Genomic DNA, 14354 nt, shown 5'->3' with positions numbered 1-14354 from the left:
ACAATTTTGATAAATAATTTACATATACATTTTTATTACGGAAAATATTCTTTTGTGCCAATTTGAGGGAACCTTGTTGAAGTATAGATTTAGCTCAAATATTGATCTCCTAAACTATCCATTAATTTACTGCTAACAACTACTATTACAGTTTATACACTATAGTCTCTCCAGCGACAATTTATAGCTCCGTTCTTACGCCTACACCCCTTCACTCACGCACTATTACATAAGTTCCCAGGATTTAGTCTTCTTTAGTCTGTGAATATAATGTCGTTCTTGCAGTAGCTGAAGTGCCTCTGGGTTTCATGGAGGTGTAGCCTGATCTCGTGTTTTTCAGCGAATATTTATTTTCTTCGTTGACATTAAGAATCTCCAGGTCATGATGCAAATTTTCATTGCGTACGTACCAAGGTGTGTCGATTGCGTTACGCAATACCTTCTTCTGGAATACCTAAATTTTCTTTACACTGCTATCCCGGGTACAGTACCATAGCTCTATACCATATAGCCATATTGGTTTGAACATATGATTGTAGATCAGAATCTTATTGTAAATTAGCATTTTGGATTGTCTTCCAAGGAGCCAATATAGCTGTTTGGTACTTCACTAGTATATAAATTCTCTATTTAACTGATATAAATAAACTATATGAATAAACTAAAAAAACGTATTAATGTAAACAGAACGAAACCGGAAAAAACGGAATCCAAAATTAGACCGGCCCTATGTAAATTAATTTTTGAATAACATTTGTTGCGCGCCAATCAATACCGATTCGGTAGAGAACCGGCCAATAGAAATAGACCACAGTTACTGTTTCAGTTTGGTCACATTTTGATAATAAAATGTGACGTATCGCTAATTGTAAATAGGATTTTAATTTATAACGGTTTCGGTTTAATGAATTTATAATGAAATATTTTACGTTGTCGCAATGGAGAGTATAAAATTACGGAATCGACTGATACACGGCGGTAAATTTTGACGTACACCATAAACATCGACTAGATACATTTTTAATTCTCCGTAATTGATTCGCGATGAATTATTTTCGATTATTAATTTACAAAGGGACTATTATGAAATGAATAGCTTTCATTAATGTTTTTAAGCAATTTAATTATGTTTGGAATAGTTTGGTTTCCATAAAAAACTTATTTGGTTTTTACATTTTCTTTCGTTATGATTGAAAAATTATATCGGCTACATGGTGACCAACGATTCGCTATGCAACTTTCGGCTCTTTTTAACGCATTTTTCATGACATCCTGCAACACCAGAGAATGAATTTCTTCAATTTCGTGACGAATATTGTCTTTGAGATGTTGAATCGTTTGGGCCTTATTCACACTTTTGATTTTTAAAAAACCCATAAGAAAAAGTCTCGTGCTGTTAAATATGGAGATCTGACTGGCCATGCTAAATCGCCACTTCGCGAAATTAATCATTCAATAATTGTATTGTCGAACGAGCTGTGTATGCTGTGGCTTCATCTTGCTGAAACCATATATCCTCTAGCCCTTGCTCTTCCATTTCAGCACAAGAAAAGTTCGAATCATGTCTTGGTACCGTTCAGAAGTAACAGTAACTGCAACACCTTGGTAATAAAAAAAGGGACCAATGATGTTTCCAGCATTAATATCAAACCATACAGTTGTTTTTGGTGAATGCAATGATGTTTTATGAATTAATTTTGGATTCTGTGTTCCCCAAAACTGACTGTTTTGTTTATTGATGTCGCCACTGAAAAGAAAGTGAGATTCAGCGCTCATTATAAATTTGGACGAGAAATCTTTAATTTCACCAGGCAACCTTAGGATACTGTACTCAACTCGTTGATTAGGATCTCTTGGTAGCAATTTTTAGACTAAATGAATTTTGTATGGGAACATTTTCAAATCAGTTTTCAAAATTCGTCTTAATCTGCGTGCAGAGATTTGTAATCGGGAACTACGTCTCCGAATTGATGTTTTTGGAGACTCTGCAACACTATGGTGCACCAGAGCCACATATTCAGTGTTGCGTGGCGCCCGTTGTCTTCCAGAACGAGCCCTGTCTGCTGTCATGCCGTACTGTCGAAAATTCGCATTTAAACGATAAATTATGATTTTGTGAGGCATTGGACGATTAGGATATTTTTGACGCAATTTCTGCTGAGTGGCAATAACGGAACGATTATTTTTCAATAAGTATTGTCACTATTTCTGTTCACAAACAAAACATTTAACTGAACAAATTCGGTCAGTTGCAAAAGATGCTGCCCCAATAGCAATAGAGAAATCAGAATATGAAGTATTTCACTCCCTCGAAATTAGAGAAATGATAAAAGAAAGGCGAAAAGCTAGAAGAGTATGGCACAGAACCAGAAATGCTGCAGACAAAACTACTTTTAATAGAATTAGTAATCAGACGAATCAAAATATTAAAGTATATAAACAGAATTGCTTTCAAAAGTATGTAAGTGAATTAAGCCCACAAGCAGACAAAGATTATTCGCTATGGAAAGAAATTCAAAGATTTAAAAGACCAATTATTCGAGTACCGCCAATTAAAAATGATTGAAATGAATGGGTTCGACGGGACAATGAAATAGCTGAATTGTTCGCACAATACTTAGCTAACATATTTCAACCTAATGATACAGAATCTACCATGGATACATCTCCTGTTTATCAACCCGATGTAGATCTAAATCTAATTTTTCCACTGAAATTGATAACCTCAATCCTAAAAAGGCACCTGGTATGGATGATATTTCACCTAGATTATTGAAAGAACTGCCACGAAAAGCAATCATCATGTTGACATATATATTTAATGCCTGTTTAAGGCTGAAGCATGTCCCGGAATGCTTTAAAGCGGCATAAATAATTATGCTCAAAAAACCTGACAAACCTGCAGAAGAAGTCGAATCTTACAGGCCTATTTCGCTACTACCTGCAATATCAAAGCTATTTGAGAAAGTGATGTTTAAACGTGTTAAACATTTGGTAACAATAAATGGGCTAATAAATTGATGCGTCTGAATACTAAAAACTAAATTTATTGGATTCTAAAAAAGAAAAAACATCTTTAATATTTGATTGGATATATCCGTTGGATATTGGAGAGTGTCCGCAGTAGAAATATTTAAAAATGCCGGAATGAGTTCGCGATAAATAATACGCTTTTAATTTTTGTCATTTTAAAGCACTGTTTATATAACAATGTTGAAACCTCGAATAGCTACATTTTTATGGCGAAACATAAATTTCGGCGTTGTAAAATTGAGATAAAAACCAACAAATACGGCGAGCGATGGGCATTTTTAAACACTATGTAAATTTTTACGTTGCAATATTTACTTTTTCCGCGATTTTTTTGTTTAATATTACATGGGCGTTATACAAGCGGGGCTGCAAATTCGGCGATAATATCGATGGTTGTAGTAGTTGTGGGATTAATGTGGCCTTTTCAGATGTTGCTATTAATATTTTGGTATATTCGTATTAACGATCATTGTTGTAACATTACAAACAAACTGTTCTCGTAATTTAATAGAATAGTGTAACGGATGCCTGTATACTTCCAGTACATGAATGTCTTTGATAAAGTGTAGCATACAGGCTGCAGGTTAAATTAAAGAAACTTCTCCCTCATCCTCATTTTCAGTTATTAAAATCTCACAATTAAATGTTTTATAAAAATAAGACGATTAGCACACTGCTTTATATCTAATATTTTTAGGAGTTCCACAAGGTAATGCACTGGAACCGATTCCATCTCCTACAGGAGATGGAAAAAATAATATGAACACCTGACATGTACATAATAATTGTTAATAAGCTCTTGAACCACCATTTGTTTTTAAAAAACCAGTAATTCTTCAGGGAAAAGATTTGTAGAGTGTCTGAATATTTTCCAACGGAATGTTCTACAGGTGTACCAAAACATCCGCTTATTGCTTCAATAATGTTGGAGATGGAAATCTATGCCTCACTGAGTATTCATTCTAAAGCTCGTCATGATGGTTCAGTTATGGTGACGTCTGGCAAGGGAAGATATTTAATGATTTTCTGATACCGCACAAAACAAGACTGAACTGAGCATTTTCATTGAAATATGACAGTGTTTGGCAGCTATATAATAGTTATAGTTAGATCTTCATTATTAGTTTTCGTAATCGCAGGTCTCTCATGAATGGTAGCTTTCTTGAGCTGCCACCTTACTGTTTTTGTCGCAATAGTGTTACTTAAGCGAGTGTTGAATTGTGCTGTCACTTTTGATGCGGTCGTATAGCCCACTGGGTAGATTGTTGGATGACTAAGAATAATAATAATTCAAGAAACCGAAATTCTGAACATCTTTATTTGTTATTTTATCATTCGATCTGATTTCGGAAGAGAATAAAGTGGCGGTGAAAATACGTGATGTGATATAAATAGATTAAATCAGGAAATATAGAGAATAAGCAAATATAAATTAAGAGCAAGGAAAATGTGAAAACAAATAATAAAGGAAAACGATGAAGTTATTGGAAATATTGTAGATAATAACGAAAAATCTCACCTAGTAAATCAGGTTAACGATCTGTAAAAATAATGACTTCCTAGTAAACTCATAATTCCACATCGTAGAAGTTTCTTGGTGAAAAACTGAACAAAGTGATTTTGAACCAAGTCTCTTTTCTATTCATTATTAATTACCAATAAAAATTAACCAAAGTAAATCTATGCATGCGCAGTTCACCTACAATCAGACCATACAAGCACCCATAACATTAAATAATACTATCATTTCATATAGCAACAACGCTAAATATCTCGGAATGAATCTTGATGCAAAATTTCGGTGGAAGAAACATATAAAGAAGAATAGAGAAGGACCGGAATTGAAATAGAGGAAAATGTATAGGCTAATTGGAAGAAAATAACAATTATCAGTACATAATAAATTACTATTAGATAAGCAAATATTGAAACCTATATGTTCTGATGTTCTGTAAAGAGTAACATAAACAAAATATAATTTTTCAGTATAAAGTACTAAGAAGTATTGTGGGCGCACCGACATACTACAGGACTGACTACCTACATCGAGATCTTCAGATATCCACAAACAGTTAAAATATCAAGAAAATTGCAAGGGGGCATGAGAAAAGCCTCCATTCCCATGAGTATATTGAAGTATTCACTTTGGTTACCACCAGAGCAGGACACAGACTCAAAAGAATCAAACCATATAATCTAGTGTAGTGTTGTGCATTCAATAAAAACTACAGTAGTGACATGTATAAATATGATTTCATCAGAAAATGAAATAGGGCCGATGGGTCCTCCTAGTTATATACCTAGATTTAAGTTATCATAAAGATAAATTGTAGGTTAGTCGGAAATGACTAGTAACGCTGTAATAATTAATAAAAAATAGTTAATAAAAGAAATATCTGTTCAGGAAGTGAAAAAGGAAAAAAAGTTAGAAATTCTGGAATTTAGAGAATTTCAAGTTGCAACAATTCTTAAATGAGTAGACGAACAATTACAATGGACTGTTAACTTTCAAAAATCTTATAGTATGGCTTCACTAAATAAGAATTAATAATTAGGCAATTAGTTTTTTTCCAACCTTGTAATAAATTTAAATTAATATCCACAGTATTGTTGACATATTAAATAGCATTTAACATAAATAAGAAAAAAAAATGGAACAAGTCTTAAATGTTTTATATTTAAATTACTCAGCCTCCAATCACCATCGAAAAAGGGATGGTTCATCGGTCCAAGAATCCGGATTAAATCCCATACAGGCAACTCGTTCTCATTACATATCTCGTATGACATTCCGCCACGCTTTACAACTTCCAGTTAACATCCGCTTTTCCTCCATCCCTTCCGTCCTCACCTTCGCCCCGCCGTCTCCCCCGACCGCGCGGCCTGATTCATTCAATTATCGCATTAATGTCGGATTTCTTTCGCATAACGAACCGCCGAGCTCGAGAGACGCGATTTCCTCCGTAAATTCGTCCCCCGTCCCCCCGCCCCGCGCGCCAGGTGAATTAAATTAATTTCATACCTTCGAAAGTTTCGCGTTTTGGAGAGGGAGCGAGCCACAATACCGACAACTTTGATGTCTGATTAATAGAAGCTCGGCCACGGATGCGACAGAACCCCTCGCCACTCATCGAGGCAAAAGCGCGCGAGCGATCTCCGTCTAGGAACAAGCGGGCATTCGGCCGGAAGTACCGGAACAGGAGGTCGGTTTTTTCATCGCTTTTGTTCCCCGGCTCCTGAAGGCAAGCGTTTTCGAGCGAGAGCTTTCGGCGAAAATTTTAAGCTGACGGAAATTTCGTTTCGACTGAAAGAATCCTTGTTATTTATGTTCATTCGTAAGTACTTCTATATAAATTGAATACTAATAATAATTCTGGTTGTGAAAACTAAACAATTTGATCGGGTTTTAATTTTACTTCTTTTCGTCAAAGTTATAATTCTTTTAATCTAGTTTTTGCATCTTATTCCATTTTACACTGCATATTGTAAATTTATCTAAGGCTATAAAAAAGTACAAATAACGGTCAACAAGTTCTACAAATGGACCAGAGTCTGGAAAATACAGCTTAACAGCTCCAAATCTGCCCATGTTAATTTGGCGTTGCGACGAAATGATGAAAACCTCATTATATCACTTGACGGATGTCCGATTCCTCAACTAGTATCAGCTAAATACCTCGCAATATATCTCTACGTTAGACAAAAAGCAGAGCAGATTAGACTCAAAGTCAAACAACTCTACTGGTTAGTTGGAAAGTACTCTCAACTTGACCTAAAATTAAAGAGATTGGTTTATCGGTCAACCATAAAGCCTATTTGGACCTATGGGCTGAAAATATACGCTAAAACATCAAACCATGTAGTAATCCAACGTACTCAAGACAAAGTTTTACGATTAATTACCAATGCTTATCGCTACGTAACCAACGAAGAGCTGCATTATGACGTCGAAATCAAATGGCTACACGAGGTGATTCAAGATTTCGCCTTAAAACATAAAATACGGTTGCTAAATCCCAGTAACGTGGAAACAGTACAGCTACTCGACAATATGCAGGAAGTCAGAAGATTGAAGCGAACCAAACCACACGAATTTATTTAGTGTATTCTTAAGTGTATTCTTAAGATTAGCTTAAGTAGATTAGTATTAATGCAGGTTCAACAGAACAGTAGTAATAAATTAATTTGTACATTAAGTTTGTACTGAGCATATCTAATGTAAGATGTAATTAATAAAGAAGATATTGTAAATTAAATGTATTAATATGGTCTTTAGCATTAGGCAAATCGATTTCATCTAACAGATGTAGTAACATTTTAAGACAGCAGAACAATAGCAAAGTAAATATGATTTTCAGGAGGTTGTTGATGTTACTGATGTTTGTTTAAATTTATCGTTATGTTTCTATGGAGTTTAGAACTTGATCTACCTAATTAAATATTGAGATAATTAAATGGTTTATATGGAATGCTTGTATTTTCTTTGCAACTTTTGTTAATTAATATAATTAGGAAACTAACAGTACAAACTAACAGAAACGACAGTAGAATATTGGGTCTGTCCACTTTATATATAGTTACTTTATATATAAAGTAAATTTAAATAAATCACGATCAATGAAAATTTGTTATAGATTATAAAACTAGCTTAGTTTCTGCAACCATACATATAATAATTCTATGAAAGGTGAAGAAACGGGATAAATAAAAAAGAGTTATATTAAATAAAAATAATATGACATGGAAAATATCTGAAGCAAAATTTCATTCAAAATCGAAATGTTAAACTAAATTTATTATATTTTGGCTTATATTTATTTAGTTTGAGTTATTTTTAATTAATATTAGATTATTTTTGTCTGTATTTAACGTTTTGAATGGTAAGTGTAACTATTTTAATTAACAAATAGTGACTAAAATTATATTGATCTTTTCTTTAATATTATACTAACATGGCATGTATTTACTATTAGAATATTAGTAAACATTTGTTCTTTTCAATGCTGATTAAATTACAGTAAAAGTTATTTTGATGAAGATGTTATTATTATTGTAATTATAAGGTGTACAAACATGTTTCTTCCGTTAAAAAAGAGGTCATAGTCAGGTAGGTCAGGTCTTTCGGGTGGCCTTTATTTTACTTGCTCAAATGAGTTACATTGATGAATATGGTAATGCTGCTTTGAGTGAATTAAGTATCAAACTTATATTTGGTTTCTCATGTATGCTTTGTCATTCTACATTCTCTGTAGTTGCTGAAACTAGCCCCGTGTGACTTGCTTCTAATCTCAAGAATAAAGAAAAAAGTAAATGGGAAGGGTTCCGGACGATAACAAAGCTGGAAGGGAGTTCTAACAGTACTTGCAAGTGCGTTGCATCAAATTCAAAGTATCTTGATGGCACTGAAGACATTTTGTAAGTGAAGGCACTGAACGAACCCAAAATTAGCCCAATCAAATATACTATTACTTTATTTATTTTTAGAGATATTAAGTCATATGAATTAATATTAAAATAATTGTTTTCACTGTGCCTATGATTTGGTGAAAGCTATTGATTTATTTATAATTAAAGATACTATTATGATATGGATTGATATCAAAATAATTATTTTAACTGGGCCTATGGTTTGGTGAGAGCTTACAATCTATATAGATGACTGACATTTTTAATTGATTATGTCTATAAAATCAGAGTAGGCATTGAAAAGTATGTTTCGTATTCATTTCATGCACTCTAACTTCAAAAGCTAAAAACAGAGAATGTGCTAGATAAAAAAACTCAGCGAACCTTTAATATACAATATAAATTTAATATCGTATGAGTTATGGGGATGGAGAAGGTCCTATTAAGATATATTTTTGATGGGACGTTATCACAGATATAGATTTTAGACTGAGATATCTTACACAGAGGATAACATACTGAAATAATTTTTTATATGTCTTCTATATAACAAATATCATAAGAAATATTTGTTGTCTACCGGACAGATTGTAGAACCACTAAGAGTATATTATTGTAATCATTAATATTTTTTATTTTCTTGAGAACATAGAGTTAATAAAATTTTTTGTTTATAATATTGATTTTTCTTAATCTAAAGTTAAGAAGAATTCATTCATTAGGAGAAGAAAATCTTTGAAACCTATTCTTCCCTCTTGGGTGTTGTTAATATTAACAAAACTATTTTCATCGATGGGCATCATCAAAAGGATTAAACACGGAAACGGAAATAAGCTCGAACGTTCCCGTTACAGCTACTGTTAAGTCAACATAACAACATCCCAGCCGATTATTCGCGAAACAAATGAAGGAATAAACGACGAACGGCAACGCTACTTAATTAAAAATCCAGAAGGGACACGACTACAAGACATCCCGGGCCGACGGAACGGAACGGGACCAGGTAAGAAGGAGTGTTGTAAATTTATCGTTTTGCCGGAAGATAATCGTCGGGGCAGTCGCGCCTCCGAAATTCATTACGCGATACTGGGGAAAAAAGGAGCGAGGGGGATAAAAAAGAGGCGAGCGGCCTGTTTACTTCAAAAATTATGGTTCGGGCCTCGTTCCCCGCCACCTCCGGATGATAATTTACGAAAAGGAACTCTGGGCCGAAGTTATATCCTACCGGGGGACGGAGGTGGGGCGTGATAATAACTTGGGCGAGGGAGTTTGTCTCGTAATTCGGAAATAGCAAATCTTTATGATATCTTGCCGAATTTTTTTGCGTCTGTTTTGTTCGCTCGCATTAGAACGAAGACAATTTTAAAGGCAATTTCGCGAGCGAAAACAGGTTTAGTATGGCGTGTAATGCCGGCGCCGTTTCTTTCTCGATGTAATCGGTAATAAAGTTTAATTGTCGAGTAATGAAAGACCGATTCTTTGAAAATACATTTTAAATAAAAGCACTAATATGGATCATAGATTATTATATAGAGTTTTAACTTAAATAGGCGAGACCGAGGAAATGTTTTGCGTGGTCCTATCAATAGAGAGACTAGGACCACCTTTTCGATTGGTTCGTTTGAATTGCCCTACAATAGGGAATTTGAATGTCTCATTTCTATAACATTTTGATGCAAAACTGTGTTAAAAGGAATATATGAAGAAGAAAAGAAAATAACTGGAATTGAAATATAGGAAAATGTACTGGCTAATTGGAAGAAAATCACAATTATTAATACATAATAAATTGCTATCATATAAGCAAATACTGAAACCTATAGGGGCATACGGAGCTCAATTATGGGGATATTCTGCAAAGAGTAACATAAACAAAATACAAATTTCTCAGAACAAAGTCCTGAGAAGTATTGTGGACTGACTACCTACCTTGAGACCTTCAGATATCCACAGTCAGTCAAGAAATCAAGAGAATTGCAAAGAGGTATGAGGAAAGACTTCATTCTCATGAGAATATTGAAGTATTGCAACTTCTTGATACCACCAGAGCAGAACACAGACCCAAAACTATCAAACTATCTGATTTTGTGTAGTGAGGTGCAGTTATATTGTTTTTTACAGAAATACAACAGAAGCAATCATAAAAAAATTATCCACAGTTTAAACGTATAATGAGTCCAAATGTAGCGATGGCAAAATTACATTGAAGGTAAATGTGATTATACTTTTTGTGATTTGTGAAATTCAGCGGCAATTCATACATGAAAATTCGATCTATGAGGTTATTTAGTTTAACTCCTTTGCAACCCATGCAGTCTTTTAAAATTGTTTGCTATTTCAAAACTTTGTGCATCTTTGACATCGAAATTACCGAACAGGAATACATGAAACTAAAACTACACTTGGTTGGTTGTAGAGTATCAGAACTAAAAACGCAATTAAAATTTTCAGCTGCATAGTTTACTTTCATCCTTATAGAAGAAACATTGTAAAATACAGCGTATCTTCATGTAAATTAATTCAACCATTCACGAACATTATCAAATAAGATTTTTAGTAGGAAATACCAGTTTTCTAATGCAATCAATGTCTTTTTAGTAGACATAATATTTTTAAAATGATAAAATAGTATATAAAAGTGGACTTACATTTGGAGATGTAAAATTCCTGTTTCTAGCCATGTAAGCTTCAGCTAAAGGTGTGACATTCTGTATCCCTGTCGGAGATGCCATTGGAGGGGAAACATTTCGGCCGAAATCGCCGGGATTTCCAGAAACTGACATCACGGAATTGTTCAGTCCAGGCGTTTGTGCGGCAGATCCAAGCTGATAGTCAGAATCTGGGAAAATATATTAAGATTATAATGTGAGTTTTATATAACGTTGATATTTAAGAAAACCAAAAATAGTTAAAATATTAAATAATTATACATACAAGATATTATATTGGAACTACGAAATATATAATCCAATGTAAATTATACCAATATTTAAAAATGTACATAGGTTTGTAACAAAAAATTATTTGAGTATTTTTAACTGATTTCTATGTATTTTAGTACGTTAAAAATTAAAATGATATGGAAAAAGTCACAGGAAGTTAGGATTTTTTGAAGTGTACTTAAGATCCAATAAAAATCAATGACGTTTTATCGTATTATCATTAAAAAGAAGCCTTAAAGCAGTTTTGCTTCACAACGGCAATTTTTATGTTTCTATTCCTGTAGGTCTACGTAACCTAAAAGAAATTGGAATTGATGTTTCGCAAATTAAAATATGTGTGATTAATATATAAGTAAGATATGTTATGATTCAATTGCATTTTGTGTCAATATTTTATTATATTTTAGAGTTAAGTGAGTTAAGTTTTAGAATTTTAGTGAGAATATTTTAGGTTAATACTCAAATTATAAACGAATCCTCACGTAAGGGCCTATAGGTTTTCTAGATAAGATACTTAGATAGATAAGACACTATAGAGACAAATTGAAATAAGTTTGTGGGAAATTATATTTAAAAATAAAATCGATTATACAACTATAAATCCGTTTTTTCTATTCCACTTTCCCCAATTTAAAGAACAATAGTTTTTCATAGAGTGAAACTGAATGACTAGCCGTTAAATTACATCAATATACTAATTCCGAATTAAAAATAAAATCCAAACAGTACTCCTAGCCCCCTCCCCCCGTTTCCCTCTCCCTGATGGAATAGAAGCGGAGGCAGAACGAAAGAGACGGAGACCCGCGAGACAAGAGATTAACTGCACCAAATTAAATGAAAATTAATTATATTTAATTCGTTTAAATATATTTTCCGCAAAGGCCCCGGGACCGGGATCTTTTCTACTCGTCCGGGCCGGCGTTAAAAAGTATTTAACTTGAAAGCGGGCGAGATTATGCCCGATGAAATAAAATGGCTGAAAAGTGGAAAGTTTCCATGGGAATCCGACTGATTATACGCTATTCAATTTCCTTCGCCAAAGACATAATTACCGAGGTAAGACCGACAATGACGCCAGCTCTCTCTCGCTCTCGCTCTCCCGTCCTTTCCCTTCGAATTGTCCCGAAGTACAAATAAGATTTTCAAGTTTCAGCTTTTTGTTCGACCTGTGTAATCATTGTCTTTAAACAGTACCATTCACTTATTTCGTTCATCGTTCTTTTATTGTTTGTATTTATTAGATCCTTATATTCCAGAGATGTAGGTTTAATATCGAGTGTGTAATTTACCGTTATATCGAGAATAATTTACTCTTTTAAGGTTGTCCGATACTCTTAAGTAGTATATACTTATAAATATTTTGATAAATTTTTTAAATTCTAAAATATCTTATATATTATTAAAAATAGTTTTTATTACTTTCTGCAACTTTTTCCTATCTCTTTAGCAACGTGCCGATATCGTGTCGAAAGAATGACTGTTATTCAATGATCAATCCATTTTCACACTTCCATAAATATATATATATATATATATATATATATATATATATATATATATATATATATATATATATTCTGCAAGTTCTGCATACGCTAACATCTCTTCACTTCACTATTATCCATTCATATTAAACCATTGTAAAACATATAAAATCAAGTGGTGATTTTAATGGCAATCAATCGAAAATAATGAATTGTAAGATTTATTTTTCGAAAATCTGTCAAATAACTTTCAAACAGCTTAGCACTCGATGAATCAATTGTATTAAGACGTGTATGTTCTCCGCTTCCTCTTTTCTTGCTTGCCAGGTGAAATATGACTATCGATGAAGGCAATGAATTGTAAGATCAGTTGGATGATAGTTAAGCCCAAACTGTCAAGAATAAGTCAACTTTTTTTTAGACACCTTAGCTGTGTTAGTTAACTTAGCAGATGGTTGCTGTACATATGATGAGATCAGTAAAGTGTATTGAATTGCGGGGTGCAAAAACGTCGATTGAACAAATTGAGGGACGAATTGTTGCAAAAAATAACAATAGCGAGTAAAAATTATAAAGCCGTCATTACATTGCTGCAGTTCAAATGTTCTATCGTACTCGTCATGAAAATATTTTGATTATTCTATATTGTACTAATTTTTATCAATAAATGCCATTTTAAAGTGAAATATACAGGATCAAAAGTGAAAAAAAAATGTTGCACCAACTTTTGTCTAAAAAATTACTAATGTCATCATACTATTAAGTTTATTATGATTTCAGCATGATTATTGTTATTGAAATATATGATGACTGCAAAATAAATGACCTAAAACTAGCAGAAAGGCAGAAAAACTTAATAAAACTTAATAAAAATGAGAGAATAAAGCAAATTTTAAAACTTCCTCAGAGTCCGATAAAAAGAATCACTCTGTTAAAAATATTAAAAAAAAGAGTGAACAAAAAGAATGTAAAAACTCAGTTTCCTTCAGATATTGAAGAAGGTGGTTATTTTTATCTAGAATGTGCCGAGTTGTTTTCAGACAGCCCTCCAAATGAAGAGTATAAAGCGTTTGTTGCAAAGATAGGCTCATATTAAATCCACTTCTGATGAGAATGGTGTTTATGCTTGCATGAACTCTGACAGTAAATAAATTAGAGTTAGAGTATTAGAGAATTACAGTTTATTTAGGTTTTGTTTATATTTCTATGAGGAATCCCAAAATTTTTGGTATTTTTTTGTTCTGATATTTCGTATGTTTAATGTGTAAAGGACTCCGCCTGTCAGGTCTAATGAGCCATATGCCCTTTTTTACTTTAACATAATTTTAGAATAATAAACAACGGATTTCCTACAGTTTTTTAACAGAAGAAAATACAGACAGACTCCTTGGATATCTGCGAGAGATCGATTTTCTCCATATAGTCTAGTCTATGTTGAGATAAGTGTCGCTGACCCAATAACCATTACCCACTTGGGTGTGGGTGCTAG

The 14354-nt window shown here is 33.2% G+C and overlaps 1 protein-coding gene across 2 annotated transcripts in view; it reads right to left on the bottom strand.

Moving 5' to 3' along the window:
* Positions 1–14354, bottom strand: part of side-VI (sidestep VI) — a 743337-nt gene that overhangs the window by 13522 nt on the left and 715461 nt on the right. For both annotated transcript variants that reach the window (XM_076401766.1, XM_076401767.1), the window contains exon 15: positions 11088–11278. In XM_076401766.1, coding sequence (XP_076257881.1) covers positions 11088–11278 — 191 coding nt within the window. The remainder of the gene's footprint in view (positions 1–11087; positions 11279–14354) is intronic.

The sequence above is a fragment of the Rhynchophorus ferrugineus genome, unplaced genomic scaffold (assembly GCF_030347505.1).
Source record: "Rhynchophorus ferrugineus isolate W39M unplaced genomic scaffold, kcgeb_rfMv2 rfM4, whole genome shotgun sequence".
Taxonomy (NCBI): domain Eukaryota; kingdom Metazoa; phylum Arthropoda; class Insecta; order Coleoptera; family Curculionidae; genus Rhynchophorus; species Rhynchophorus ferrugineus.
The sequence above is the reverse complement of the archived record's forward strand: the minus strand, read 5'-3'. Positions and strand labels throughout refer to the sequence as shown.